The following is a 26,338-nucleotide window of genomic DNA, read 5'->3' on the forward strand; positions in this document are numbered from 1 at the left end:
GCGCCTTCTTCAAAACCAGTCTCTCTCTACATACGGTTTATGTTGTTCCTCAGCTCCCTACCCAGACGCTCAGTGTGTGCCCCTATGTCTGAATCAGAAGCATTTTAAAACACCAGTCTATACCACTCTTCTTTTTAGACCTGTTGACAGCTACACACACACACACACACACACACACACACACACACACACTCACACACACTCACACACACAGGTGCACACATACACACGCACACGCACACACACACACCACGCATGCACACACACTCATGCACGCACACACACCACACGCATGCACACACACTCATGCACACACGCACGTACACACACAGACGCGTGCACACGCACACACGCACGTACACACACAGACGCGTGCACACGCACTCAGACACATACAGAGCAAGCCTCTTTCCTCATGCCCAGGGTCTTCAGCGAGCAGTGTTAGTCCAACCATAGTTTACTAACTCCTACCAACCTCCCCTCTGGCTGGCTTTGCTTGTTAGCTCAGTGCCACCCCTTTGGAAGAGAAGACCACCCCCCACGGAGGTGCTTCAGTCACTCGCTCTCATATGGTTCAGGATGTGACCCTAACACTCTCCAGGATTCCCTCTCACTGAATCGTGTTCGGTAGGGTAGGTGGCTTTTTCTACTGAGGAGGATAATACACACCAACGATTCCTGTTGCACACACAAGTGGGTAGCAAGGTCCCCTGCTTTGTGGCACCTTAAGTGGGTAGAAAGGTGCTAGCAATGGAGACAGATGCAATTAATACATAGCTTTTCTCTTGACAGTAAAATTCATAGAGCACACAGCCTATAGTTTGTACCATGTTTGTGTGCACTGTTTTGCCTCCAGAACTTGACCACCTTGTGAAATAAAACACTGTCCCCAGTGAACACTTATCTCCCCATTTCCCCAGTCCCTCTATTCAGGCTCTATAAGTCTGACAGCTCTGGATATCAGGCATAAACGGGATGATGGGCTACTTGTCCTGTGGTGGCCGGCTTATTTCACTAGGCATGATGGCCTTCAGGGTCATCCTCTTTACAGAACATACCCGCACTTCTTTCTTTCAAGGCTGAATACGATGTTCCATACTGCATACCTGCTACACTTTGCTTGCCTCTGCCTCTATCAGTGGTCGCTTCTGCGCTTCCAGCTTTTAGCTACGGAGAATGATGCTACCCTGAACCCCTTCAAGACCCTGCTCAGGTTTGTTTCTGTGTGGACAGATGTGGATTCTGTCTACCCAGCAGCCTCCAGAGAAGGTCTGGGTTCATGAATTGCTCACGAGGCTCTGAAAGGGAGGGTGCAGACAGTAGGCTATGTTCCTGGAGCACAGACAAGGCAGCAGAGTGAGCAGAGCAGAGCAGAGCATCTGAGAGTGTGGGTCAACCTCGTTCCTGATGGACCCGTACCTTGACTTCTCCTGTGGCCCCGTCTACCTTAATCTTCTCCCCTTCTCAAATTCTGAGCTGGTGGCCCCATACTCCCGTTGACCTTGGATACCTCTTGTACCTCCTCTCTTGCCTCACGAGCCCAACTCAAATTCGGTGGCTTAACACCCACACCCTAACAGACACTGGAGCCAAGCTTTGTGCTCTAGGTTTCATAAAACGCCTTCTTTCCCACCTGGAAAGCAAGCCCACTTAGCCTGAGGCCAATTTTCCTTGGTGTCTCTTCTCTCCACCATCCACGCCTGTGCCTGCTGTACCAGGGTGCAGGTGGGAGGCTGCTCCTGGCAGCCGCTTTCCTCCTTTTAACCTTGTATGGTTTGGCTTCGTCCTCTGCCACCCTTCTTATGAAACAACAGGTGTGCTAAGGGGACTCAGGAGACTTTCCACTGCACACGGCTGCCTGGGGACCCTGGGAGGTAGGTAACTATATAATCACATGAATGTGGAAACATTCCCTTCTGGCTTGTGCATACAACACAAATCCCTGTGCTGTGTTTAGGATATACAAGAGCCTTTTCAGAGTAAATTAATCAAGGAATTAAAACAATATACAGCCAGACCTCCACCTCCTCCCAGCTCTTTTGTTCCAGTTTCTCCAGGCTCACTCTTAGGTCTGCAGCTGTGTGCTCCTTCTACCCTCCCTCTATTTCCTGGGCTCTGCCTCTTGGTGTAGACCCTGGGTTCCCTTAGCTCTTTCCTGCTTCTCCTCTCAGCCTTTCCTCCTAACCCATCTTTATTTTATTTGTACACCCACCAACCTACAGAAATGCTCTCTAATGTGGACCCCCACAACCATCGCATTTGCCTAGAATCCAGAGTGACAAGAGAAGTCAAAGAACATACCAACCACTCAAATAAGATACCCACACCACGAAACCCTTCAAACACCATATCTCCAGATGCCGGATCCTAGCACAAAAACAGAAACATGGCCTCTCAAGGCAGTTTGTCGCCTCTGAGCAAACCTATGGCAATGGGCCCTCAGAAAAACACTATAACCGAAACACAAGATAAAGACTTCAAAGTAGCAACTATGAATATGTTTAAAGGCCTCAGGGAAAATATAGATAAATCTTTGGAAAAGATCATAAAACACAGTTTAATAAAATAATAATAAAAAATGCTGTCTGAAACCCTCAGTCCCAGGAATAAATTACATCCTGTTGAGTTGCTCCACAACATGTAAATGGATAGAGCGAGCAAGGAAATCATGCTCACAAGTGTCTACAATGATCACATTGTGATCTACAATGATCACAGAATACACACACACACACACACACACACACACACACACACACACACACACACACACACCTCAAAAACCTATCAACCAAAATAGGATAGCTAAAGCAATCCAGAACAATAATAGAATTGCTGGGGGTATCACCATTCCAGATTTCAAGAAGTACTATGGAGCTACAGTTATAAAAACAGCATAGTGCTGGCATAAAAATAGGTATGTTGATCAATACAACTGAATTAAAGACCCAGACATAATTCCACAAATCTGACAAAAAAAAAACCCAAACCAACAACAACAACAAACAATAAACATTGTAGAAAAGATAGCGCTTTCAACAAATGGTGCTGGTCAAAGTAGATGGTTGAATGTAGAGGAATGCAATTATATATATATATATATATATATATATATATATATATATATATATATATATATCTGTGTGTGTGTGTGTGTATCATTCTTCATCTCAACCTCAAATTGAACAACGTAAGGCCAGATACTCTGAATCTGATAGAAAACAATGCGGTCAATGAGCTTGAGCCCATCAAAACAGGAAGAGACTTTCTGAACAGGACATCAATGGCACAGGCACTAACCCCAACAATTAATAAATGAGACCTCATGAAACCAAAGACCTTCTGTACAGTAAAGGACACCATCATTTGGGCAAAGCAGCAGCCTACAGAATGGATAAAGACCTCTACCATATGCATCAGGTTATATACACAACTGAGAAAACTAAACATCAAGAAAATGAATGACCCAATTTAAAAATGGAGAACAGAAGTTGGCAGAGGATTCTTAAAAGGTGACACATAAATGACTGAGAAACATTTAAAGAAGTGCTCGAGGTCCTTAGTCGCCAGGGGAATGCAAGTTCTACTTCGAGATTTTATCTTCTATCAATCATAATGGCAAGGTCAATAAGACAAGTGACAGCACATGCTGTGGAGGATGCAGAGAAAGAGGAACACTCATCCATTGCTGGTAGGAGTGCAAACTGGTATGACCACTATGGAAATCAGTGTGGAGGTTCCTCAAGAAGCTGGGAAGAGATCTATCTCAAGATGTAGCTGTACAACTCTTGGGAATGTACTTATAGGACTGTACATCCTGCTACAGAGACATTTGCTTGCCCATGCTCATCGCCACTCTATTTCTAATAGTCAGAAATTGGACACAGCCTAGATGTCTATCAACTGATGAATGGATAATGAAAATGTGTTACTCTGGTACATCTACACAATAGACTTACTTAGCTATTAAGAAAAATGCAGTAATGAACTTTGCATGTAAATGGATAGAGCGAGCAAGGAAATCATCCTGGGTTAGGTAACCTAGACCTCAAAAGACAAGTGTTGTATGCTTTCCCTTTAGCTGTGAGGATTTTAAAGTGTGTGGTGGAAGGACAACCAGCACTAATATTTTAAAAAACTAGATGGAGACCTACTATATATTTAGGAACCTATACAGAGGTTCCTAAAGTATACACACATATGAAATGAATCTAATTAGAGTCAACAAATAATAAAGGAGACAATGCCCCAACTAGACATTAGGCCACCAAGTGAAACCCTCAGTCCCAGGAATAAATTACATCCTGTTGAGTTGCTCCACAAAGAGGCCCCATGGAAACCCCCAAATATCACAGCTATCGCCAAGGCTGCTGTAACCAACCTGACGGTAAGTCCTGTTGCTGAATAAAACACTCATTTACGCCACTGAATGCCGAGAAGGAAGCTCGTGCTTAACTAGAAGCTTCTCCCCTGCTGACTAGTGTCCATGGAACTCTGCTCACAAACTGGAAGAGAAAATTAACTATCAATCACCCAGGTATAAACCCTGTGACCTACGACTCGGACCTACCTCCAAGATGAACCTGTACAATAGCAGCAAAATGTCATAAGAGTAGCCAGTCACTCTTTGATTGGATTTAAAGCCCGCTCCATTGAGACGGAACCGGTACCTGGTGATTAAAGGGGAAAAGAACCTGACACTACATAGGTCCAGGCCTAGGGAAAACATTATTAATCTGTCAATGAACATAGCAATAAAATGACTGCCAGTGATACAGATTTAAACCCATACATGAGTGCATCACTCAACCACATCAAGGAAGGCTCTCACAGTCCATGGGAATTAATGCAGAGAACCACAACTGGACAGTGTCCAGAGGACGAGAACCTTTGGACCACTCAGATCTACCTAGCATGTCTTCATCAACTCCTTCCGATCGGGGCTCAGGGATTTATGTAGAACAGGAGGTAGAATGGAGGCAACTGCCTTCCAGACATGAAACTGATGCACATAGGACCTCACAGAGACTATGGCAGTAGCACAAGAACTTCATACAGGTTCAAGCCAGACAGGCTCCCACCCCTAACTAAGAAGATATCTGCGATTGATACCCGCTGGCAAAGGGAAAATCAGTTTTCTCCAGTGGAATCTCACGGGGTATATAAACCACATTCCAGGTCAGGCCCAGAGTAGCTGGCCAATATGAAATGTACTCATTGGTATTTATATGAACTTTGTGTTTTATTTTGCTTTTGGGGGGCTTTTTTTTTAAAAGAAAATCTTTTTGGTCTTGCCTATTTGTTTTGATTTTTCATTTTTTGTGTTTTCTGTTTTGTTTTTGTTCTATTAGAGAGAGAGAGAGAGAGAGAGAGAGAGAGAGAGAGAGAACATTAAGTTGGTGAGGAGGATCTGGGAAGAATCAGGGAATCAGTGAGGGGGGAAGCATGACCAAAATATATTGTATGAAAATAATTTTAATTAAAAAATATGGGTTGGGGATTTAGCTCAGTGGTAGAGCACTTGCCTAGGAAGCCCAAGGCCCTGGGTTCGGTCCCCAGCTCCGAAAAAAAGAACCAAAAAAAAAATATGAAAATTGAAGGGGAAAAAGAATAGAACCAGCTTTGTCCTCATTTCAGTCCTTTTCCAAGCTTTGTTTGGTTGAGAAGGCAAAGAATTTTCAGGAAAAAAAATATCGTCAGTATATTTTTAAAGATTTCTTATGTATACAGCATTCTGTCTGCATGTACACCTGTAGGCCAGAAGAGGGCGCCAGGCCTCATTATAGATGGTTATGAGCTGCTGGGAATTGACCTCAGGGCCTCAGCCATCTCTTCAGCCCCCAGTATTTGTTAATACAACTTTGCTAACAAGTCTTTCACAAAGGATGTTGCTCGGAGGCACCAGTCACTCAGCCCTGTATTCACAGACTCAGATATCCTGCGAGGTATTGCACACACCCCAGTGTTTCCTCCCATTAGCATGCTAACATCTCAGTATACATACATGCCCTCCCTGTCTGCCCAGGTATTACACATACTTGGGTTGCTTCCACCTTTGGGTGATTGTCAACTATAAAGCAGACGTCCAAGTATCTATCCATGTCTTGGATTTCTCAAAAGTGGAATTGCTGGGACAGAAGCAGGGCTTGGGTTTGGTTTTGAGGAACAGTCCTACTTCCCAGAGCAGTTGTACCGTCTTGCCTTCCCATCAGATCTCTTTTCAGTCACAAACACGTGTGCTCAGTTTTGCTTTTGTGTATGTGTTAGCATTACAATAGATATCCCAGTGGGTGAGCGTGTATTTCACTGTGGGTTTGGCCTGCATTTTCCTATTGATGATTGATGTTAAGTATCTTTCCATATATTTGTTGGCTATTTGTCTTTTTTTTTTAAAGTCTGTTCAAATCCTTTCCTGATTGTTTTCATCTGTTGGTGGTACTGGTGATAAATTTTAGAAGTCTATATTCTGAGTATTAACTGATGTGTAATTTGCAAATATTTTCTCCCATTCTGTGCACTGCCCTTTTGCCATGTTAATCGTCTTTTGATGCACAAGAATTTTCGACTGTGCTGTAATCCAATATGTCTATTTTCCTTTTGTTGTTGGCTGTGTCTTTGATATATCCAAGAAATTGCTGCCAAGATGGATGTCATGACCTCCCCCTCCTCCCTCTTTCTTCTGTCTAATTGTTTCAGCTCTTAAATTAGGACTTTAAATATGGGGCTCCGATTGCATGTAGGTGTCCAGTTTAGCTAGTAACAGTTGTTGAAAAGACAATTCTCCCTTATCAGCATCTGTGTCAACCATTTGACCAAATATATTAGTGTCAACTTCTGGGTTCTAGATTATTCCATCAGGATAAGGTAACAACACAACAGAAGTGCTTTGATTTTGTAGCTCTGCAGAAAATCTGAGCTCAGGAAGCTTGAGTTCTCCAATTTCATTCTTCTCTTTCATTTCATATCCCATATGGTTTTTAGGATGTATTTCTCTAAACTCCACAGACGTTGGTGTATTCACAGAAACCAACTGTATCTGTTGATCGTTTTAGGTAACACAAATGCTATGACCTGATCTTAAGCCCCTCAACATGACTTCCCATCCATCTCTTCCTTGACTTCTTGACACCAATGGTTCAGAGCTTTGTGTGGCCTTGTTCGCCCTGATTAAGTAAATGCTCAGTATCGAGCTATGTTGACACTCTTGCAAACAGGATTTTCCTGCAAATTGCCTTTTCAGAGTGTTTACTGTTTGTACACACAAAGGAAACCAGCCTGCAGACGCTGGGATTTACACTGCTACTTTGCTGTTTATTGGTAAACACACAAACACAAGCACGCACACAGGACATGTATAACTTGCATGGTCTTCTCTAGTTAATACCACATCATGTGTGAATAGAGATCGCTCAGCCTCTTTCTTTCCTATTTGAATGACTATTTTATTTTACTTTATTTTATTTTTTGTACCCAACTTCTCTTGCTAAAACTTCTAGAACTGTGTGGAACAAAAGTTGCAAGTGTGGGCGTCTCTGTCTTGCTTTGCAGGGAAAGGTGTTCCACCATCTGCCACCAAGTACTATGTCAGCCGTGCTATCTTCATTTATGGCTTTTATGACAAGACGGTTTGGATGTGTTCTTTCTACACATTTTGTTGTAAAGGGCTATTGGATTTTGCCAAATTCTTTTTCTGCATTGATGCAATAATCATTAGTTTCTCCCTTTGCTTTGTTAATATGGTTGGGCACGCTCATTGATTTACATACAAAATATTCACACATATAAATATTTATAATTGCTATATGTTTTGCTACCTTTGAATTCTATTGACATCTAATGACCTTCTTTGTCACCGATGACCCTTTCTCCTCCCACTCTGCCTTCCCTGTTAGTATAGCTCCATTCTGTTCTCTTTCCCATCCCGATCTGCATGGGGTATCTTTCTCATCTGCTTACTTCCAACCCATTCTTACCTTTAGATCTAAAGTAAGTCTCTTAGTGACATTTCTGTATTCTGGGTTTTGTTTTGTTTTGTTTTGTTTTAATCCATTGTATAAATATCTATCTCTAATAGAAAACTTAATCCGTTTACATTTAAGGCAATGACTGAACCTCTAAAAGTTACTTTTATTTTGGTTTTGTTCATAACCCTTACAATTTTTTGGTCCCATTTTCTGTGTGTATTGTGTTCATTTTTTCCAATACTGAAACTTTATAAGTCCCTTTTCATTTTCTTTTGTTTCCATCCCACGGCTATTTTCTTTGGCTATTTCCCTATACAAATTACATGTCATTAAAATATAAAGTTTTAGTGCTGTTCCACCTTTACCCTATCCTAATTTTGGTAGCACAAGAAAATTGCAAAGTAAAAGATTTCACTGAAAGCACATAAGCATGGAGTCGCAACGTGGACTAGGTCTACCACTCAAAAGCAGGCTACTGAAATAAAAGCAACATGGTGGAGCTCTTTGCCCTGGCTGGCAAGGAGGGTCCCTCGGAGGAACACTGGTGATACAGAAAAGCCCCTTCTCTAAGAGGCAGAAGAGAGGTTGAAAGACAGAACACAAACAAGAGAGGAGCAGGGATCTCCTGAGTGGCCCCTGCACTGGAGCCAGGGCTGACAAGAAGGAGGAGCTACAGGAGAAGCAGATGTCCTGTCTGTCATAAGGCTTGGAGGAAGCCACAGTGGGCCCCTTACAGACAAGCTCCCGATTCTACTGAGAGACCTTTCCAGGCCACTGGGCAGCAAGAACTGAAGTGGGACTAATTTGGAAGTGAGCAGGCCAGCAAGGGAGTGAGCTGCTTCACTGGTAAGTCTGGAAAGGATGGAGCTTAGCCCAGAGCAGAGAGTAGCAGAGAGCAAGAAAAGAGGGGAACCGGAAGTGCCCAGGCAAGCTGATTCAGGGAAAAACAGCTGGGATCTAGCGCCTTCCATTCAACTGTGTGTGTATTCATCAGCCTCCACGCCTCCATTTCGCATCTTCCCTGTAAAATGATGGCGTGCCAGAGGCATGTTGCTGTCAGGGCTGGGAAGTTCAGCTTAAGTATCTGCCCTTCTCCCACAGGAATCATCTGGCCACTGGCTAGACTCATCAAACGCATCCTAACCCTGAAAGATGCTGGGAAGATTATGAAGAAACACCAGGCGACAAGTTCTCCCAGTTTAGGAATCTCCTTTGCCACTGATGGGGATGCTTGTCTGGACTCTGCCTTGGGAGTCTGGGTGTGACATACTGGGATGCAGGATCTCTGCTCACTGAAACCCAAGCTGGAGGGCAAGAAGGGATAGTTGCCAGGCACAAGAATCACTGTTTTCTACAGCTCGTGTCTGAATGACGAGGCCCACCAACCCAAGCAGGTTTCTTTCCCACCCAATGAAACGTGAGGAGCCAGCTGCTTCAGCCCCACAACTGCAGCGAACACAATCTGGAGATAGACGGGGCGGGCCTGTTCCTGCTTGTTATTCTTAGACAAGCTGTGTAATGATGGGGCCCGAGCCCAGCCACGATCCCTTCCCTTCCCTTAGTACTTCACCAGCTTAGACCCCCTATTCCACAACAGCCATGAGCAGGAAAGAAATCTGGGGAGTTTCATAAACCAGGAGATTAAGAGGATTGAAGAAGGGGAGTGGCGGCGGCCGAGGGCAATCTTGTTTAAAAACGAGACAGGGTCTGGGTGTGTGAACTGGTGTCTGTGTACTCCGACCTGCGCAGCAGGAAAGGGTTGAGATGTGTGTGGAACCACTGCGTGGGGGTTCGAGGACTCTGACTCGTTTGCTCTTGGCTTCCAGCATCTCAGAAGTCACACAGAGAGAGACAGCCTGTGGTGACGAGTGTCATCACACCATATTGCTTCCACGAGGCAATTTCCCACGAGGCACAGACGTTCTTGGAAGACCTCAAAATCAAACTGAAAGAGCTTGGCACCAACGGCGGGACTGTGAGCTATGGACGTCTTAGTGTAAGTTGCTGTTGAAGTGACTGTAAGGACAGGGACCTCTCTGGCCTCTGCCCTACAGTCTCTGCGCCCCGTGGGGGATGGCAGGTGGGGTGTTACTCTGTAGGATCCCACTCTCTCCCAGCTGTGATTAAAGAGCTTCTGACCTAAGTCAGTTTATAAAAGTGAATATCCACACCTTATGACCGCGTGTCTTGTGAGGAAACGTATAGGTACAACCAGCAATTCTCCATGCTGTGAGAGCAGCAATGGAACCGCTCTGCCCAAAGCACTGCACATGTGAGGAGTAAGGTAAAAGCCAGAGAGGTAAGGCTTCTACAAAAGACAAAACCATCCTAGGAAGGGAACGTCAGCCAGCCGGGCACAAAGGGTTCAATCCTCTTTACCAAATGGGATCACCACGGTGAGACAGTGGGTCATCTATTTCTCTGTGGCCAGTTAGGGGGAAGGGTCTGGGCTTAATGTCATGGCCCTGCCCGAGTATCCCATGAGATACCTGGCTCCGAGATGCGCAGAGCGCCCCTGCCCTTGAATTTCTCTTCAGGGTCTTGGAAATGAGCTGTGGGTTCTTGTCCCCATGGGGAAGGTTTAATCCAGGTGAGCTTTGTGCAGGCCTGCTAGCCTTCCAGAGCCCTAGCCCTAGTTACAACATGGTCAGAGCGAACATTCCATCAGGGAGGATCAGCAGGTCCCGCTAGCTTCTGTGTCCTTCCTTCCCCATGGACCCTCCCAGGCCATCTCTAGAGGCCAAAGCTTCCTTCTTCACGATACCTAAATGTGAACAAAGAGCCTTCTGTATAATTTACCACTCATGAGGACCACAGCCCCCGGCCATCCTCCAACATGCAAGCAGGGAGCCACCAAACCAGCCTTCTTGTCACAGCTCACTTCCTTCTCAGCATCCAGGCTCCGTGCCCTCAGGCAAACAGGAACAGATGCATTCCGAGACAGCCAAGGATCTGTAAGGCTCCAGACCAAAAGACTGGACCAGGCCCCAAGACTTCACAGATTCTGGGGAGGGAGGAATGCTATCTCCCATCCTCAGCCCCAAATGTCTTAAAGTAATCTACTCTCTGGATTTTGGTAAATCCTGTGGCCCCAAAGAACAGTCTGTCTCAGTCTGCTCTATTTACCCACCATCTGGCATTATGAACCAGCTTCCTGCTTCCATCACCCCTTTCCTAAGGGTCAACCTCCTCCCAGCTTCTTCTTCCTGTCCTCTAGGGTTACTGCACCCCAAAGCTGTTCTACTCACAGGAGATACTGCATCTGGGCAGTGCTGCCCACTCTTAAGGCTTGAGGTTGAGAAGCCTCAAGTTCCTCCTTCTAGCCTGATCTCTCACCTTAAGCTGGGTTTGTCCACCGAGAAACCCTTCCCAGGCAGTGGCTCCATCGCATCCAGGTTTACACATAAGACCAGGTATGCTGGATTTCTCTCCTCCTCACACTCACTGCTTCCTGCCAGTCTTTCCCCGTCTGGCCTGTTGTTCCTCTACCCACTCTTCCCTGCACATAGGTTCAGACGCTCTTCCCACATGCAGCACGCCAATCCGCTCAGCACACAGCTTCTCTGACTCTTTCTCCAAACACTGAGATGACCATGAGGCATCATCTCCTACACTTGGGTGGCCCTAGTCTCCTGGGTAGAGCCCCTACCCCTCAGGACCTCTTGTTCACCTCCTCTAGCCTCTGCTGTCCACATCCACACACTCCTTCAAGGCTCCTGCAGTCCCTGCTCCAGCTGTATCACCTCCCTCTGAAGGGAGCACCTCCAAGCCTTGCACCTGTGGCACCCACGGCGTGACCTTTCCGCTATCCTCGCCCCGTCTGCACTTCCTCCCTCTCTAATCAGGGTTTGTTCTTTCTCGAAGCCTCGTGCCGAAGTCTGATCAGTAGCAGCCCCCCACCTGCACTTCATGGGCCCCTGCAGATGTCTCTACGGTAGAATGGATGTTCCACCTGCTAAGACTATAGCCCCCCAGGGGAAGGACCATATTGGGTGTTGCATTTGTAGCCCTAGCCCAGAGCGTGGTGTTAAAGGTTTTTGAGGGCCTTCAAAAGCATTTGCTGGGAAGGCAGATGGCTGGGTGGAATGTGGATGCCTTTGAAGAAAGAAGACTTTGGTGTCTAATATTTGACGAAGTAGCCTCTCCCTCACCCACCCAGTGTATAAAGGTTTCCCTCTATCCCCACTCGACTAAGTGGGTGCAGAGTTGGCGTCAGAGCCCCTTTCTTGGCATCCTCAATAGACAACTCTCACAATTACTACAAGTTCCTGTGGCACATGGTCAGCTACTTTTCAACTAAGGTTTGATTCTGATTTCTCCAAGCAGACTCAGCATTATGAGAGCAGAGGCTAACTCTCCCTTCCACATGCCTGTCCCTTGGAAAAGGTCTTGCATGTACCAAGGGTCTTGGAAAGTATGGTCATGAACATTCCCATCACCGAGCAAACCCAAGCCTGAGAACATCACAGCAGGTAGAATCCGGAATCAGGCCCTTCTCCTGTTCATTGCGCCTGCTCTCAGGACCACAGGCTGCTGCAGACCAAGCCAGCGGCCTCCTTGCCTCAGGAGATAAGGGTGCCACACCTACCTCCCTCTTGGAGAAATCTGAGCCCAGCAACAGCAGGACCCGCATGGACTCACCATGTTCATGACGGTGAGGATGAATCTCTGTGCAGCCTCTGCCCCGTGGTACTGCACCATGTCTGCATCGGCCACCACAAGGGTCTCCACCGTGTGCTCATTGGTGAGCCGGATGGCATTCCTCCGCTCTCTCCAATCCCAAGACAGCTTGCCTTTCCTGGGCTTCTCTTCTAGAAAATGATAGAGACATTTGTGCAGTTCTCGGCTTACTGATTTATGAAACCATACCATGAGAAGCCCCGAGAATATGGTCAGTCTCTAGTGCCTACGAGTGAACCCAAGGCTGCAGATCTCCATGGTAACACAGGGTAGGCTGGGTTCCCAGCCACTGGTCGTACCATATGGAAGCCAGAGAATGAACTACCAGGGCAAGTCGTCAAAGGAAAACGCTCTCTTGTTCATCCTCACAGCCAAGGAGGTACTTGATGCTCAACATCAGAAAATAGAAACCCATTCATAATAGAAGCACAGAGAGCGGGTTGGGGATTTAGCTCAGTGGCAGAGCGCTTGCCTAGCAAGCGCAAGGCCCTGGTTCAGTCCCCAGCTCCGAAAAAAGAAAAGAAAAGAAAAAAAAAGAAGCACAGAGAGCATCACACAGCAGGCAGGGAAAAGCTACATCAAGTAATGAGGGATATTGGGGGAGGGCTCTTCAGGGTGATGATACAGACCTACATGAAAGGCACCCAACTTCCCTAATGATACCTGGAACCAAGGAAGCAGGCTTGGTTGAGAGCAGGGTTCATTCCCTTGTGAGATAAGCGACTGCACTGAGAGTCAAGAAGAAGGGGTCATAAACCTCAACAGGCACAGAAACAATAGAAATAAATGCAAAAGAAGAAAAGTATAGTAAGAAATGGATCACAATGCACATGCAGGCTGTTAGCTTGCTCTTTCCTCAAAACGAGGAAGGGTAGGTATTGACCATGTGGAATTCCTCTGTGGACTTGTTAGGCAAACCGTGCCTCCATAAGATCTTACGTACACAAACATCTATTTTTTTTTTCATTTACAGAGCCCACTCTGAAAGTGGAAGGCTGCTGAGTGAGGGCCGACAACGTCTCTGTGTGGGGCACTGTCTCTGACTCACGCGACAGGTGAATATGAATGGAACACACCTTTGAAACTCAAACGTGAAAAGCAATGGGGTATTTCCATCTTAGCAGTGGCTTACATGGAAAAAGGCTCTGTTATGTCATTCATAGAGTAAAACACATGTGTGCTGAGTCTTTGTAAAGGTGACCCCAATCATTCTAGGTGCAAAAGTTGATAGCATGAACATCCTGGATCTGTGAGTGGGGTTTGGGAAACAGTAATGCTACTCAACATGGTCTACAATCTTGAGAACCTGGGAAGATTCTCATCAAAACCCTCAAGTGCAGAGAAAGCTGGCCAATGATAAGAAGAATTCAATCCTGAAAAGTCTGTCTAGGGAGACTATTATATACAGAGACACAACCTTAAGTCTGTATATACAGTTAGGTCCCAAGTTTGCAGGAACACCATATGAACAAGTACCTTCAGGGAAACAAGTAAATGAGCAATGAAAAAGTAAACGTTAATGGTGGGTGATAGAATATTCATTTTCCTTTCTGACTCAGCATTTTCCAAATCTGCACAATGAACAAATAGTGATTTACTTATTCACTTATTTGAAGGTATCTGACTTTGTGAAAAATAACAGACGCCACTTTAAATGATAAAATAGATAGCACCAGGAAGCAAAATATGTCACCAGATTCATCCAAAAAAATTGTAAATGTAAGACAAGGACGTCTCCTCACCCCCACAGGCTGTTCTGCTTCTGGCTGCCTTCTGAGCCCCACAGATCAGGACAAAGGGTGAGGTCTCAGAAGGCACTGCCTTTGCACACAAACAGAATGAATGAGGCCCTGTGGACTCCTCACATCCACATTCACCAAACTAGACAGACAGAACAAGAACGATGCCCACTTTCCGGTTTCCCAACACCTGCCAAGGCTTGGATAGGACCAATCTGCCGATGTGGAATTCGTAGATTCCCTCTGTTTCTTTTTAAAGCAACAGAGTTGAGGGACACCTGTTCCCAAGGAGGAGCTTCAGTGGAACCTGCGTGACAGCCCTCCTCCAGGTGAGTGAATAGTCACGGCTCACGGGTGGCCTCAGCTTTTCCTAATGTTTGCTTAGAATTCATCTCAGGATACCGTCAACTAGTGTTCTCACCTGCAGACGTTCCCACTGGCTGTTCACGCTTGGTTTTAAACTTTGCCATGGTGCAGAGAATGCTGCATTTTCAGTGGCTCCTAACAGATTCATTCAAATACCACTTAAGAGTCTAAACACAGACAGGCAGTGGTGACGCATGCCCTGATCCCAGGTGTGTCTCTGTGAGTTCCAGGACAGCCTGGTCTGTAGAGTGAGCTCCAGGACAGCCAGGGCTACATGGAGAAACCCTGTCTCAGAAGAGGAGGAGGAGAAGGAAGAGGAGGAAGAAAAGTTGGAGGAAGAGGAGGGGAGGAGGAGGAAGGGAGGGGGAGAAGTAGGTAAAGAAGGTAGAAGAGGAGGAGAAAAAGCAGCAGCAGAAGACAAAGAAAATGAAGAAGGAGGAGAAAGAGGAGGAGGAAGAGGAGGAGGAAAGAAAGAAAAGGAAAGAAAGAAGAAAGAAGGAGGAGGAGGAGGAAGTGGAGGAAGAGGAGGAGGAGGAAGAGGAGGAGGAGAAGCAGCAGCCTGAACATGTGAGACTAGAGAGTCAAGTGATTCTTCACACCACACACAACCAGTCCTGCAAATGGCACAGAAATCATCAAGAAACCCCGGTCACAAAGATACAAATCTCTTAAAGGGGTCGACCCCAAGTTTCTGAGGAACATGCTCTTTGCCAAGAAGTACAAGAAAGGCCTGAAGAAGATGCAGGTCAACAATGCCAAGGTAGTGAGTGCACGGGCAGAGGACATCAAGGCCCTTGTCACCCCTTGACAAGAGGAGCAGGTGCCTCCTGAACATTTTACCGCATCAGCTTGCACTGAGTATCAGTCCTCTAAGCTGTACGTGGTAATGGACCCTGAAGGATACCAAGAGGCAGGTAAAGCACATTGATCAGGACCCAGCAATTTGAAAGAGTTTTCACTCTGCAGTCTCATTTGCTCCTCCTAGTGTAGAAGCCTCCTGGGGAACTATTTCCTATGGGAAATAGTCACTGAACAAACCCACCCAGGGAAATGAATTAAAGGAATAAACGAGGGGGCTAGAGAGATGGCTCAGCGGTTAAGAGCACTGACTGCTCTCCCAGAGGTCCTGAGTTCAATTCCCAGCAACCACATGGTGGCTCACAATCCCCTGTAATGGGATCTGACTCCCTCTTTTGGTGTGTCTGGAGACAGAAACAGTGTACTCACATGGGTAAAATAAATAAAAAATTATTTTAAAAAAAGGAATAAATGAGTATTTTTTTAAAACCAGTCCCACACTTCAATGCAGACCAGCCCTCCCCAGAAAATGAGTGTGAAAAACGCTGACTTTGCTCCTGCTCCAGCATTCATTTTATATTTCAGCTTTTCATTTTTTCTTTCAGTTTATTTTTGGCAATTTTTTCTGACCAATGCACAATACATGTCTACGTGTTTATGGTATAATCAGCCACTGCTTGCATAAAAGTGTGCAGTGATTAAATCAAGACAATTAGCCTTTCCACCTTCTTACGCATTTACCGTTTCTGTCTGCAGGAGACCTCTGAACCCTTCTTCTCTGGTTATTTTTTAAAATAAATCATGAATCCCTATAGACCACAGTTGACTTACTATATGATAGACTACCAGAACTAGGCCATGGGCCTGGTGGATCATGACCCCAGTATGCAGGAGGCTGAAGCAGGGGGATCACAAGTTCAAGACCAACCTTGTCTTCCAGCACTCCAAGATAGTAAGATCTTGTCTCGAAAGCAAACAAAGAAGTTCAGAACCAGTTCCTCCTACCAAAGTGCCCACTAGTGGCATGTATTTAACCCTGCTCCCTTCTCCGCTCCTCTACTCCAGTGGTTCTCAACCTTCCTAAGGCTGTGACCCTCTAATACAGTTCCTCATGTTGTGGTGACTCCCCAGCCATAGAATTATTTTCATTGCTATTTCATAACTGTAATTTTGATTGCTACTGTCTTGAATCATAATATAAATGTTTGATATACAGGCTATCTGATATATAAACTCCCCGAAAAGGTCATTTGACCACCAAAGAGGACACGGCCCACAGGTTGAGAACTGCTGCTCTCCGAGGCAGTCTTCAAACCCTAGATTTGAGGATCAGAGATAGGACATTGTGGACTTGAACTGCCTTCCAATTCAGGTGTCCCTCTTGGGGGTGGGACAGGTGGAAGTTCTTGAGAGGGAACCTGCCTTCCCCACACTCTCACCACCTCTCCCCTACTTGGTGTTCCATGGCTGTTACTGCATTGAGGAGAGAGCCTCAACACATTCATACCTTAGGATTCCTAAAGTGTATAAATGTACCCCAATAGACAGATCGCAGACACCAACATGTTTATCAGCACCTTCAAGGTAAAAGAAACAAGTCTTGGGGATCACACAGTGCTGGGTTCCCCATCACTAGAGTAGTCGAGTGCAGGTGTCAGGCTTGTAACTAGATGGGGAATGGTCCTCAAGCTCTGCTCCCGAGCCACCATGGGAGAAACAGAGGCCCTCATATTGACAATGAGGACACATCGTGAGACACCAGGAGTCACTTCTGAAGCCAAGCCTGAGGCTTGCTTCGTCAGTACATGGCTGAGTTAGCAACCACCTGGAGATATTAAAGAACTACCTCCATATTCTTTTTTTATTTTGCTTTTATTCTCCCTGTACTCCAATGAACCATTAAAGTAGACGATTTGACTTATTTACATAAGACACTCTGGGTCTTTTAGAATAAGGCAAGGAATAGGGGAAGAGAAGAAAAGCTAAGAAGCTATAAAGGGCGGTCTAAAAGTTAAACATTTTCAATACTCTAATTATGATTTGTTCTACGAGTTTGGGACCTGTCAAAGGTACTGAGCAAACACATCTGGGGACTGGGGAGGAGGCACAACGCAAGTGTGAGCACCTGAGCTCACACCCCCAAAGCCATGCCAAAAGTGGGGTGTGGTCACACACATGCCTGGAAGCAGGCCTATGGAGTTGGGACAGACAGAACTCACTGGAACTTCCGAGTGACCCTGTCCCAAAGGACTAGGTGGGCAGTGAAAGAGCAGGACACCCTTATGACCCCCTCTGGCCTCTGTCTATACATACAGGCACATGTATGTGCACATGCATGTGCCCACGCACCGTACAGTACACATTTGGTATACACATAAACCCACATATTAAAATACATAAATGAGGCCAAGTGGGGTTGTGCAGGCCTTTAATCCCAGCACTGGGAAAGCAGAGGCAGGCAGATCGCTGAGTTGGAGGCCAGCCTGGTCTACAGAGTGAATTCCGGGACAGCCTGAGCTATCCAGAGAAACCCTGTCTTGAAACAAATAAATGGATGAATAACAAAACTACATAAATGGTTATGTAGTTACTAATTTTTCTCCTTGGAAAATAAAAAATTCTCAATATTCGTTAACCAATCCATTGGGTAAATATTCTCTCTTATTAAAAATTAATCAGGCTATGGGTGTGGCTCAATGGTAGAGGGTTACTCTAGCATGCTTGAAGCCCTGGGTTTTGTCTCTAGCTCTAAAACAAAAAAAAAAGAAATAATAATAAAAGCATTTAAGCATTCTCTGTAGAAAAATAAAATATTGGACGTGAAGTCCCTCCCTAAATTCCTCCATATCCTGCTGTGCAAGGCTCTAGTGTCCTAAGGTGTCCTAAGGCCAATTCCAGGGATGGTCTCAATGTGCTCTTTGTGACCAGGCACAGGAAGAGCATGTCTTTTCCCATCACAGAAGCAAATTAGGGGGCCGAGAAAAACAGAGTGGAGGAAATACAGGCAGATGCCCAAGGGCACTGGGCAACCTTGAGTGGACAGGAGAAGGCACTTCAGGCCAAGGTGTCAAAGACGAGGGCACAAATGGGGAATGTTGACAGCTAACTATGATCACCTTGGTGTCAGCCTTTCCCATACCAGCATTCCAAGGCAAGAAACAAGAATGTGTTCTTGCTGTGACTCGTGGGACAGGGGACAGCCAGAGGTTGGAGCATCAGAACCAGACCTCGTCTCAACCACATAAACCGTTGGCTTTCCCCAGCTTATCTGTAAGCAAGGTGGGTGATTCCAGGAGACCCTGCACACCAGTGTGGGGAGTTATAAAAGATTAGCCTGGGCCAAGAGGAAGGCTATCTGTCCCTTATGTCAGCTTGCAGCTCTGAGATGGAGACTGTATTTAGGGCAAACAAGCCAGCATGAGAGACAGGACAGAGGGGAGAAGACCTTCTTTATTTCAGTAACCTCTGCATAAAAGAGTTAAAAAGACTCCCTGTGCCAATTCATGACCAAGCTCCTCCACCAGACCTTCCTCTCTAACGGACAGAAACCCTCTGCAATCACAAGCCAAAATAAATCATACCAAGAGCCTCCTCCTGGTGCCTCAAAGGTACCAAGGTGATGCGCCTTTTGCCCTCCAGTACCCTCCCACTGTGCCCCATCTGACTCTGGGGCAAAACACTGCCAGAGACCTGAGTGTCAGTCTCTAGTCTGAGTCACCATCTGACAGAACCCAGACAAGGGAGTTGCCAGTGATGGAGATGGGTTAACACAGGCCAGGCTTCTTGGTACCCTAGTATTCTCGCATCCCAGGTGTCAAGACCATGTTTCCACATCCAAGTCAAGCTGGGGCCTGGGCCAGATGGGACCAGCAGTACATGCTTAGGCATGGTATGAAAGCCCAACACACATAGCTTGCACAGTCGATGCTCTCCAAAAGAACTATCAAACTATCAGCTCAAAAGAGAAAAAAAAAAGACAGAAATGTGTCTTACATAAATATAATTTAAAAGCAAAGAATCTGTCCATAGAAAACCACCTTTTTGACTGAAAATGGTGACCCATGTGACCCCGAGCTCCCAGCCAGGTAAAGCCCCTCACAGCAGTCTAAATCCCACCGTCCTTGAAAAATAATGCCCTCCTATTTTTTGTTTCTTACAAGGAGGAAAACTCTTTTTCTTTCTTTTTTTTTTTTTTTTTTTTTTTTTTTTTGCTCTCCAAGTATGAATTCTTTAAATAACTTCCTCCAAGGCCAAGTCATTTTTATAAAAGCCATCTTTTTTTTTTTCATGTAAATTCCTTAAAAAGAAAGGTGGAAAAATAGTTGCAGTTTTTTTTCCTTTTGTGTGGTTAAGATTCCAAGCGAGGAGCTGATACCCCTGAAGCTCAAAATCATGTCTGCACTCGGCAGCCTCTTGAGACCCAGGTCGACACTCGCCAAGGGCACAGGGCCAGGGCAAGAAAGCTGTCCTGGCCCCAGGGGATCTCTCCAGCCATGCTCAGAGCCACAGAGGCACCAAGCATGCAGAAACCATCAAGGACCCGAGTGTGGTAAACACTGCCACAGTCTTGGGGACCACAGGGAAGGAGTAGACTAAACCAAGTAGGCCGGAAGGACAATTTAAAATTACACATGGCACAAGTGTGGGGAAGAAACAGAAGACATTGCTACACACCAATCCAAGGGAGGAAGGTAAGTGGCCATGCTATAAATTCAGGGCATATTAGCTTTGCATTGCTACCCTGAAATGCCTGAGACAATTAACATTGTAAAGAGACAAGGGTTGTCTAATTCACAGGTCCTGAAATTTCAAAAGCATTGGAACTCGTATCAGTTCTGTTCTAGTGAGGGTGGCAGATGGTGACATAAGGACACAGGTCCTTGATAATTATCCGTGAACTGTAACTGAAGTCTTTTGATTTTACTCGCAGGCAGGTTTCTGTATGCATGATGTCTTTGTGACTCTGGGCATGGCTGGAAAGATCCCATGGGACCAAGCTGCCTCTCCTACTCAGATGAGGTGTCCTGGATGTGGGCTGGTCACTTCTCAAAGGTTAGCAGAAAGAGAAAGGATGGCTCAGAGTCTGGCAACCCTTTTTGATACATATACCCAAATGACATAAAGACCTCCCACTAGGCCATAGTTCCCAGAGGTTCCATTCTCCTCCCAAGAGTACCACCCTGTGGGCCAACCTTTCAGTTACTATGAATCCTTGCAGCTACTCAAATGAACAGATCACAGGATAGCCATACCTCAGCGAGGAGGCTTCCCAAGCTCACACTGTGGTCAAAACCAAGGGGCAGAAACCGTTAGGGATCATAGAGAGATTCCGGCTGCTACTCCAGTATGGGAATGTTCTTGTAAATAATGTAGTCTCTCTCTACGTGGAGGGAGACCTAGTAATGTCTCCTCCCTTGAGGGTTACTGCAGTGAGGCTGGTCAGTCCGGGTCTGGTTAGGGAACCTAGGAAGGTAGCTTCACCTTAATATACTTTTCTTTCCAAGAATTGCTCTCTCCAGTGAGGTCTTCAGAACTACCAGGGACTTCCGCAGGGTCTGTCCGTCTTTCTGAGTCTTGACATGGAAGGGCATGGCTAGTCCTTTTCACTCTCTTCTCTCTTTCGGAGGCTGGCCAAAATCTTTAAAGGCCACACCATTTTTCTAAAGCTCCCCTCCCTACCATGAAATGACCTTCATGCTAGCTTACATCAATGGAATGGCTTTCCCTCCCTCTCCCCTCCATTTTCCTCTAGGGCAATTGCAAGATTTACGGCTTGAGTGTCCCAGAAATTTTCTTTTAACCTCTAACAGATTGTTCTTGAGCTTCCATTCGAGCCGGTTCCTTTTTTCATTAATAAGATTAAGAACTGGGTGAGAGGTCCTCCATTTTTTTTCCAGTATTATATGGTGGCTTCACTGGAACTCCCCAAGATTTCTGGAGAGACTTTTCCCCTACCTTTTAATTTTTTAATCGGTAGGGGAAATGGCCAGCTCCGACATGCCAAGATTGCATCAGGAACAGTCTGCACTCAGGATGCCGCTGTGACAAACGCCATGACCAAGGCCACTTGTAGAAGAAAGGGCTGATTTAGGACTCCTGTTCGGAGCAGAGAAGCAGAGACAGGGGCAGCAGACATGGCAGCTGGAGTAATGAGATAATAGTGTGCATCTTGAACCACAAGCATGGAACAGAAAGGAAACGGAAGTGTGGGGGTGAGGGGGAGCACTGTGTTACTCTCAAAGCCCTCCCCCGAGTGACACACTTCCTAAGTCTCCCTGAACAGTACCACCAACTGGGGACCAAGTGTTCAAATCCTAGAGATGATGAGAGACATTTCTCATCCAATCCATCACGGGCTTCAAGGAAAGAAAGGGGCACAACTTATTATAGAAAAAACCGTAGGCTAAACACCAGAGGGTTACTGAGCAAGAACAAACAGGTGAAGGTGAAAAGGAAAATGTCAAGGGTTTCTCTTTATTCCTGGAGCCAGATGCTAATCAGGGCTTGTATGTCAACTGTGTTGCCCTGGTTGCTGTGGGTAACAGGTTCCTGGTTGAGAAGAGATGAGAGCTGGACCAAAGGGAACCTGCAGGAGGTAGGAGGAACACAAGAAGGTTCAGGAGGTGAAATTCACAGCATCCGGACTAATGGGGTGAACAAGGGAGGACCACAAAGTGGGATTCTGGCTTGTGGATCCAGGATTACCCTGTGAATAACGGAACCAGTTACTGAACCAGGGCTAACAGCAATGAAGAAAAACAAGGTGGTGGTAGTGGCGAGAGGGTGGATTAAGGCACAGGTAAGAGGGTTGGAAGCTAGTTGATGGTACGAAGACTCGGAGTTTATGAGGAAAACCAGCGGGCTTTTAGGAAGCATCAGCCCCAGTGCCAACCCTTCAAGGACAGCAAAGCCACATGACTAGATGGGGGTGGGGGAACCAAAGACTGGACTGTGAGGGGTGGGGAGGCCAGGGTGGAAGACATGGCAGAATGGGTGGCATGCCAGGGGAAACAGGAGGGAGAGCACTGCTCCCCATCCCCCAGGGCTGAAGATGGCCATGGGGACAGAGCTGCAGTGAGCAAGAAGGAGAAGTCACCCGGCACCACAGATGAAAGAAGCAATAACCTATTTTAGAGGCAGGGAAACGGGAGCAACTTGGAGATGTCTACGTAGGAGCTAGATCAGACAGAGGAGTTCCCCAGGATGGACTGCTGAGGAAAGCAGTTCTTGAAGGATGCCCCCTCGCTCGGTCTCTGCTGCTCCCCTCTTCCAGTGGCATTTGCAGATGACGGCCTCACAGACATCTAAGGAAGGAGAGCCAGGTTTCTCACCACCTTCCTATCCGGCAAGGAAAGACACAGTAGCTCAGTGAACATCAACCAAGCCCAGACCCTGCACAGCTGGGTGCTGTCTGCCCTACCCCCACGGCCTATCCCAGTAGGGGAAGCCAAGAAAAGCCTCCTTCCTAGGAGCACCTATGGCTGAAGACACCTGCTGGGAACATGAATCCAGGAAATATGACAAAGCTTTTGGGAGAGCTGCCTTCCTGATGATGGGGCATGAAGACACCATCTCCATTGTATCCAAAAAGACCTAGCAACAGCAAAGTCTAACTATAGTTAATATACATACAGCATATGAGACACAGGAATAGAAGACAGCCTTCTCTGAGCCCAGAAGAGAGACCCGAGTGGACCTTCTCTTCACAGCCCTCAGAGGGACATTTGCAGATTAGCTAATAACAGAGGAACTTAAGGCAGGTAGGAAATGCAAGTCAGAATCAGATAGAAAGAGCCTCGGTGCCTAACGGAGTAGAGGACCAGCAGCCTGACTTAGACAGAAGACCCCAAACTAAAGGAGAATGCTGAACTTTCTGGTGAATTTCCCATCAATCTTTGCTCTTTATCTGAACTTTGAATGAATATTAAATGTACTTGTAAATAAAACTAGTATCATCTTTCTAGGTCTGTCATAAAATACCCCAGGATAGGGGATGGGTGTGAGGGAGCGCACTGCTAAAATCACAGAAATATACTTTGTTGAAAGTGGATCTAGGGGATGAAGGTAACTCTGGGGCTGGGTCCCTCTGAGGGTTGTGAAGAAAAGGTCCACTCGGGTCTCTCTCCTGAGCTCACAGAAGACCGTCTTCTTGTGTCTTTACATGCTGTATGTGTCCAAATTGATTATTTAAACCTGCCCCATCATGCAAGCGTGCATGCGTGCATGCGTTTCTATGAGAGCTTGGGCATACCTGTGCTATAGCATGAATGTGGCCAGAGCACTCTTTCAGGTAGCCATGTTTGCCTTCCTCTGAGATGAGGTCCTTGCTGGCTTCTGCATATTTCGGCCCATGAGCTTCTCCTGCTCCTTCTTCCATGCCTCTAGGAGTCCCAGTTCTTGGACATGTACTGCTTGTACTGGTTTTTTATGGGTTCTGAGGACCTGCACTCAAAGTCCTTCTACCAGTGCAGCAAGCAGCTTCCACAGAGCCATTTCCCCAGCCCTTTGAATTCCTCCTTACTTATGAGGATGGCATTCATATTGAACCAAGGCTGGCTGTCAGACCCTCTCTTACTCCTTTCCAGAAAGATCCTAGCAACTGCAAAGACAGGTACATCCTGAGGTATTGGGGGGTTACAGTTTCAACATGTGAATATGCAAGGTCGAGGGTAGGAGGCGGGGTTGGCTGATGACAGATATCCACTTCCTTTCTACCCTTAAGAAGAGTGGACAGGGTAGGTCACCACAGAATATGCAGCCACCCAACCTGGACAGTGTGGAGAGTTCCCCATATGACAATCACCTCAGAGACACGCATTTGGCAGCCTCAAATCCAAAACAAAACTCAGCAGTGCTTAGAACTATCCTGGGGCTTTTGCCACCCCCTTCAGCAGAGTCCTTAACTGAAAGATTAACTTGGGCTACTGACAGCTTTATCTTCTAAGTTGATGGAAGATGGGGGGTGGGGGGATAGAACATTCCACTGACACACTGCTTGGGGGAAGAAATTAATTAATGTGTTCATGTTTCAACCAGAGCAAGACAAGACAAACAAAAACCTGTAGAGCAATCCGCCCTTCTCTGCACCTGGAATCCCCCATGGAGACCCTGAGAATTGTTGCTTTTAACAGAAGGCCTTTCATCTTCAATGAGGACGCCGCAAAAATCTTCAGACAGCTGAAGAATTCCTCCACCTTTGGAGGGGCCAGCCAGTAACCCAAATTCTCCAGCTTCGTTGCTTCGGCCCCAAATCCAACTAAAGCTGAAGGCTCTGTCCTCCCCCTGCTCCCAACGCTGGTCCACATCCTGTGAGGTCCCTCAGTCTCCCTAGGCTGCTAAGGTTTGAAGGACTGAACCAGAATCTCCCCCCTTCTACCCCATACACAGACGGGGGCCACACAGTAAGTATTAACTGTTGTCTTAAAGTGAGTTTGTAAGAGAATGAAGTACACGAATAAACAAACAGAAGAATGGCACACTTCCCAAAGCTGAGGAGAGAACAACATAGCCTTAGCCTGTGGGGTGCTTGGGTGTCTGGGGCTTCTCCCAGATGAGTCAAACACCCACAGTCTTTCCACAGCAGTGTTCACAGAAAGCCTGTGGGGTCTCCAGGTGTCCCCTAAAATACAGGAAAACACCTGACTAGCACAGGGAGGGAGAAGTCTTTTTTGAGCCCAGACCAACTCACCAGAATGTGATTCCTTCCTAAAGAAATCTGTCTCCAAAATACAAGGAGCCTGGAGGTAAAGCGTCCTTCTTAGACAGCCACAGGCTGTGGCCTTTCTAGCCCTGTGAGAACCCTGACCCACTGAGGCTCCTACCCTGCAATGGATAACCAAGAAGTTACCAATGAGGCCCTCAGAGCCAGAGCAGTGCAAACAGCCTGAAAGGACACTGGAGTTAACAAGACAAGCCAGTGGAGGGCAGAAACCCCTGGCAGGTAACTCACACTTGGTTTCCTAGAGTATCCTGCAAAACCCAACTAGAACAAAGCCCATCACACCAACACTTCTTGTGATCAGGCACTACTTCAGCCTTTCCCCAGAAGCCCTGGATGTGCTGTATCTACATCCAGAAAGTTCTTCCCCTAGTAGCCCATCATTCTACCAACTCGTATACACAACTCCAATGCTACTTTCTCAAGAGGCCTTCACCAGGGCCCTTGTATGCAACTTGCTACAGCACACTGTTCTCACCATACAGGAAGACAAATAAACAAAGGGCCCATTGTTGGAGCCAGGTCCAGAGCCTTACAAGTTGCTCACTAGTTAAAAATAGGAGGAGGAGATGAGGAGGAGATGATGTTGAGGTTTTATAACACAGGGTTAAACACTTCTCTGCCTTCAGCCCCTCTTAATCATGCCTGTGAATGTTTACCCATGTTCTTACCTTTTTCAGCATTTCTTCTAAGTCTCATCTTTCAAGTGAGAATTTTGATGCCTTTATATTTATTATAATTTATCATCTTTGACTTTCTGCCACACTTTAGTTCTTCTTATGTTCTCTCGTGTTAACTAGATTTCATTTTACCATCTCTATTAACTGAGTGAGCAATTTGACTGGGGGCTTATCTTTATCATCTCAAGGGCCGTGTGTTCCTCTATTAACTTCTGACAATTCATGTCAAGGAAGGGTAGAACTTGCGCTTTCTCTTCTGTACAAAGAAGAACCCAGAATCTTGTCTTCTCCCAAATCCCCCTTTACTTCACTTTTGCTTGTAAATATTTTTATAACCCTGGGCATCGTTCATAATTAAAGGACAATACTCGGCATTTCATGCCACACCTCCCT

At 46.2% G+C, this 26,338-nt stretch overlaps 1 protein-coding gene across 1 annotated transcript in view; it reads right to left on the reverse strand.

Annotated features, from left to right (window-relative positions):
* Adamts17 (ADAM metallopeptidase with thrombospondin type 1 motif 17) overlaps positions 1-26,338 on the reverse strand; it is a 315,106-nt gene that overhangs the window by 246,675 nt on the left and 42,093 nt on the right. Inside the window, exon 4 of the mRNA XM_032893438.1 lies at positions 12,606-12,775. Within this exon, the coding sequence (XP_032749329.1) occupies positions 12,606-12,775 (170 nt within the window). The remainder of the gene's footprint in view (positions 1-12,605; positions 12,776-26,338) is intronic.

The sequence above is a fragment of the Rattus rattus genome, chromosome 2, assembly GCF_011064425.1.
Source record: "Rattus rattus isolate New Zealand chromosome 2, Rrattus_CSIRO_v1, whole genome shotgun sequence".
NCBI classification, from domain to species: domain Eukaryota; kingdom Metazoa; phylum Chordata; class Mammalia; order Rodentia; family Muridae; genus Rattus; species Rattus rattus.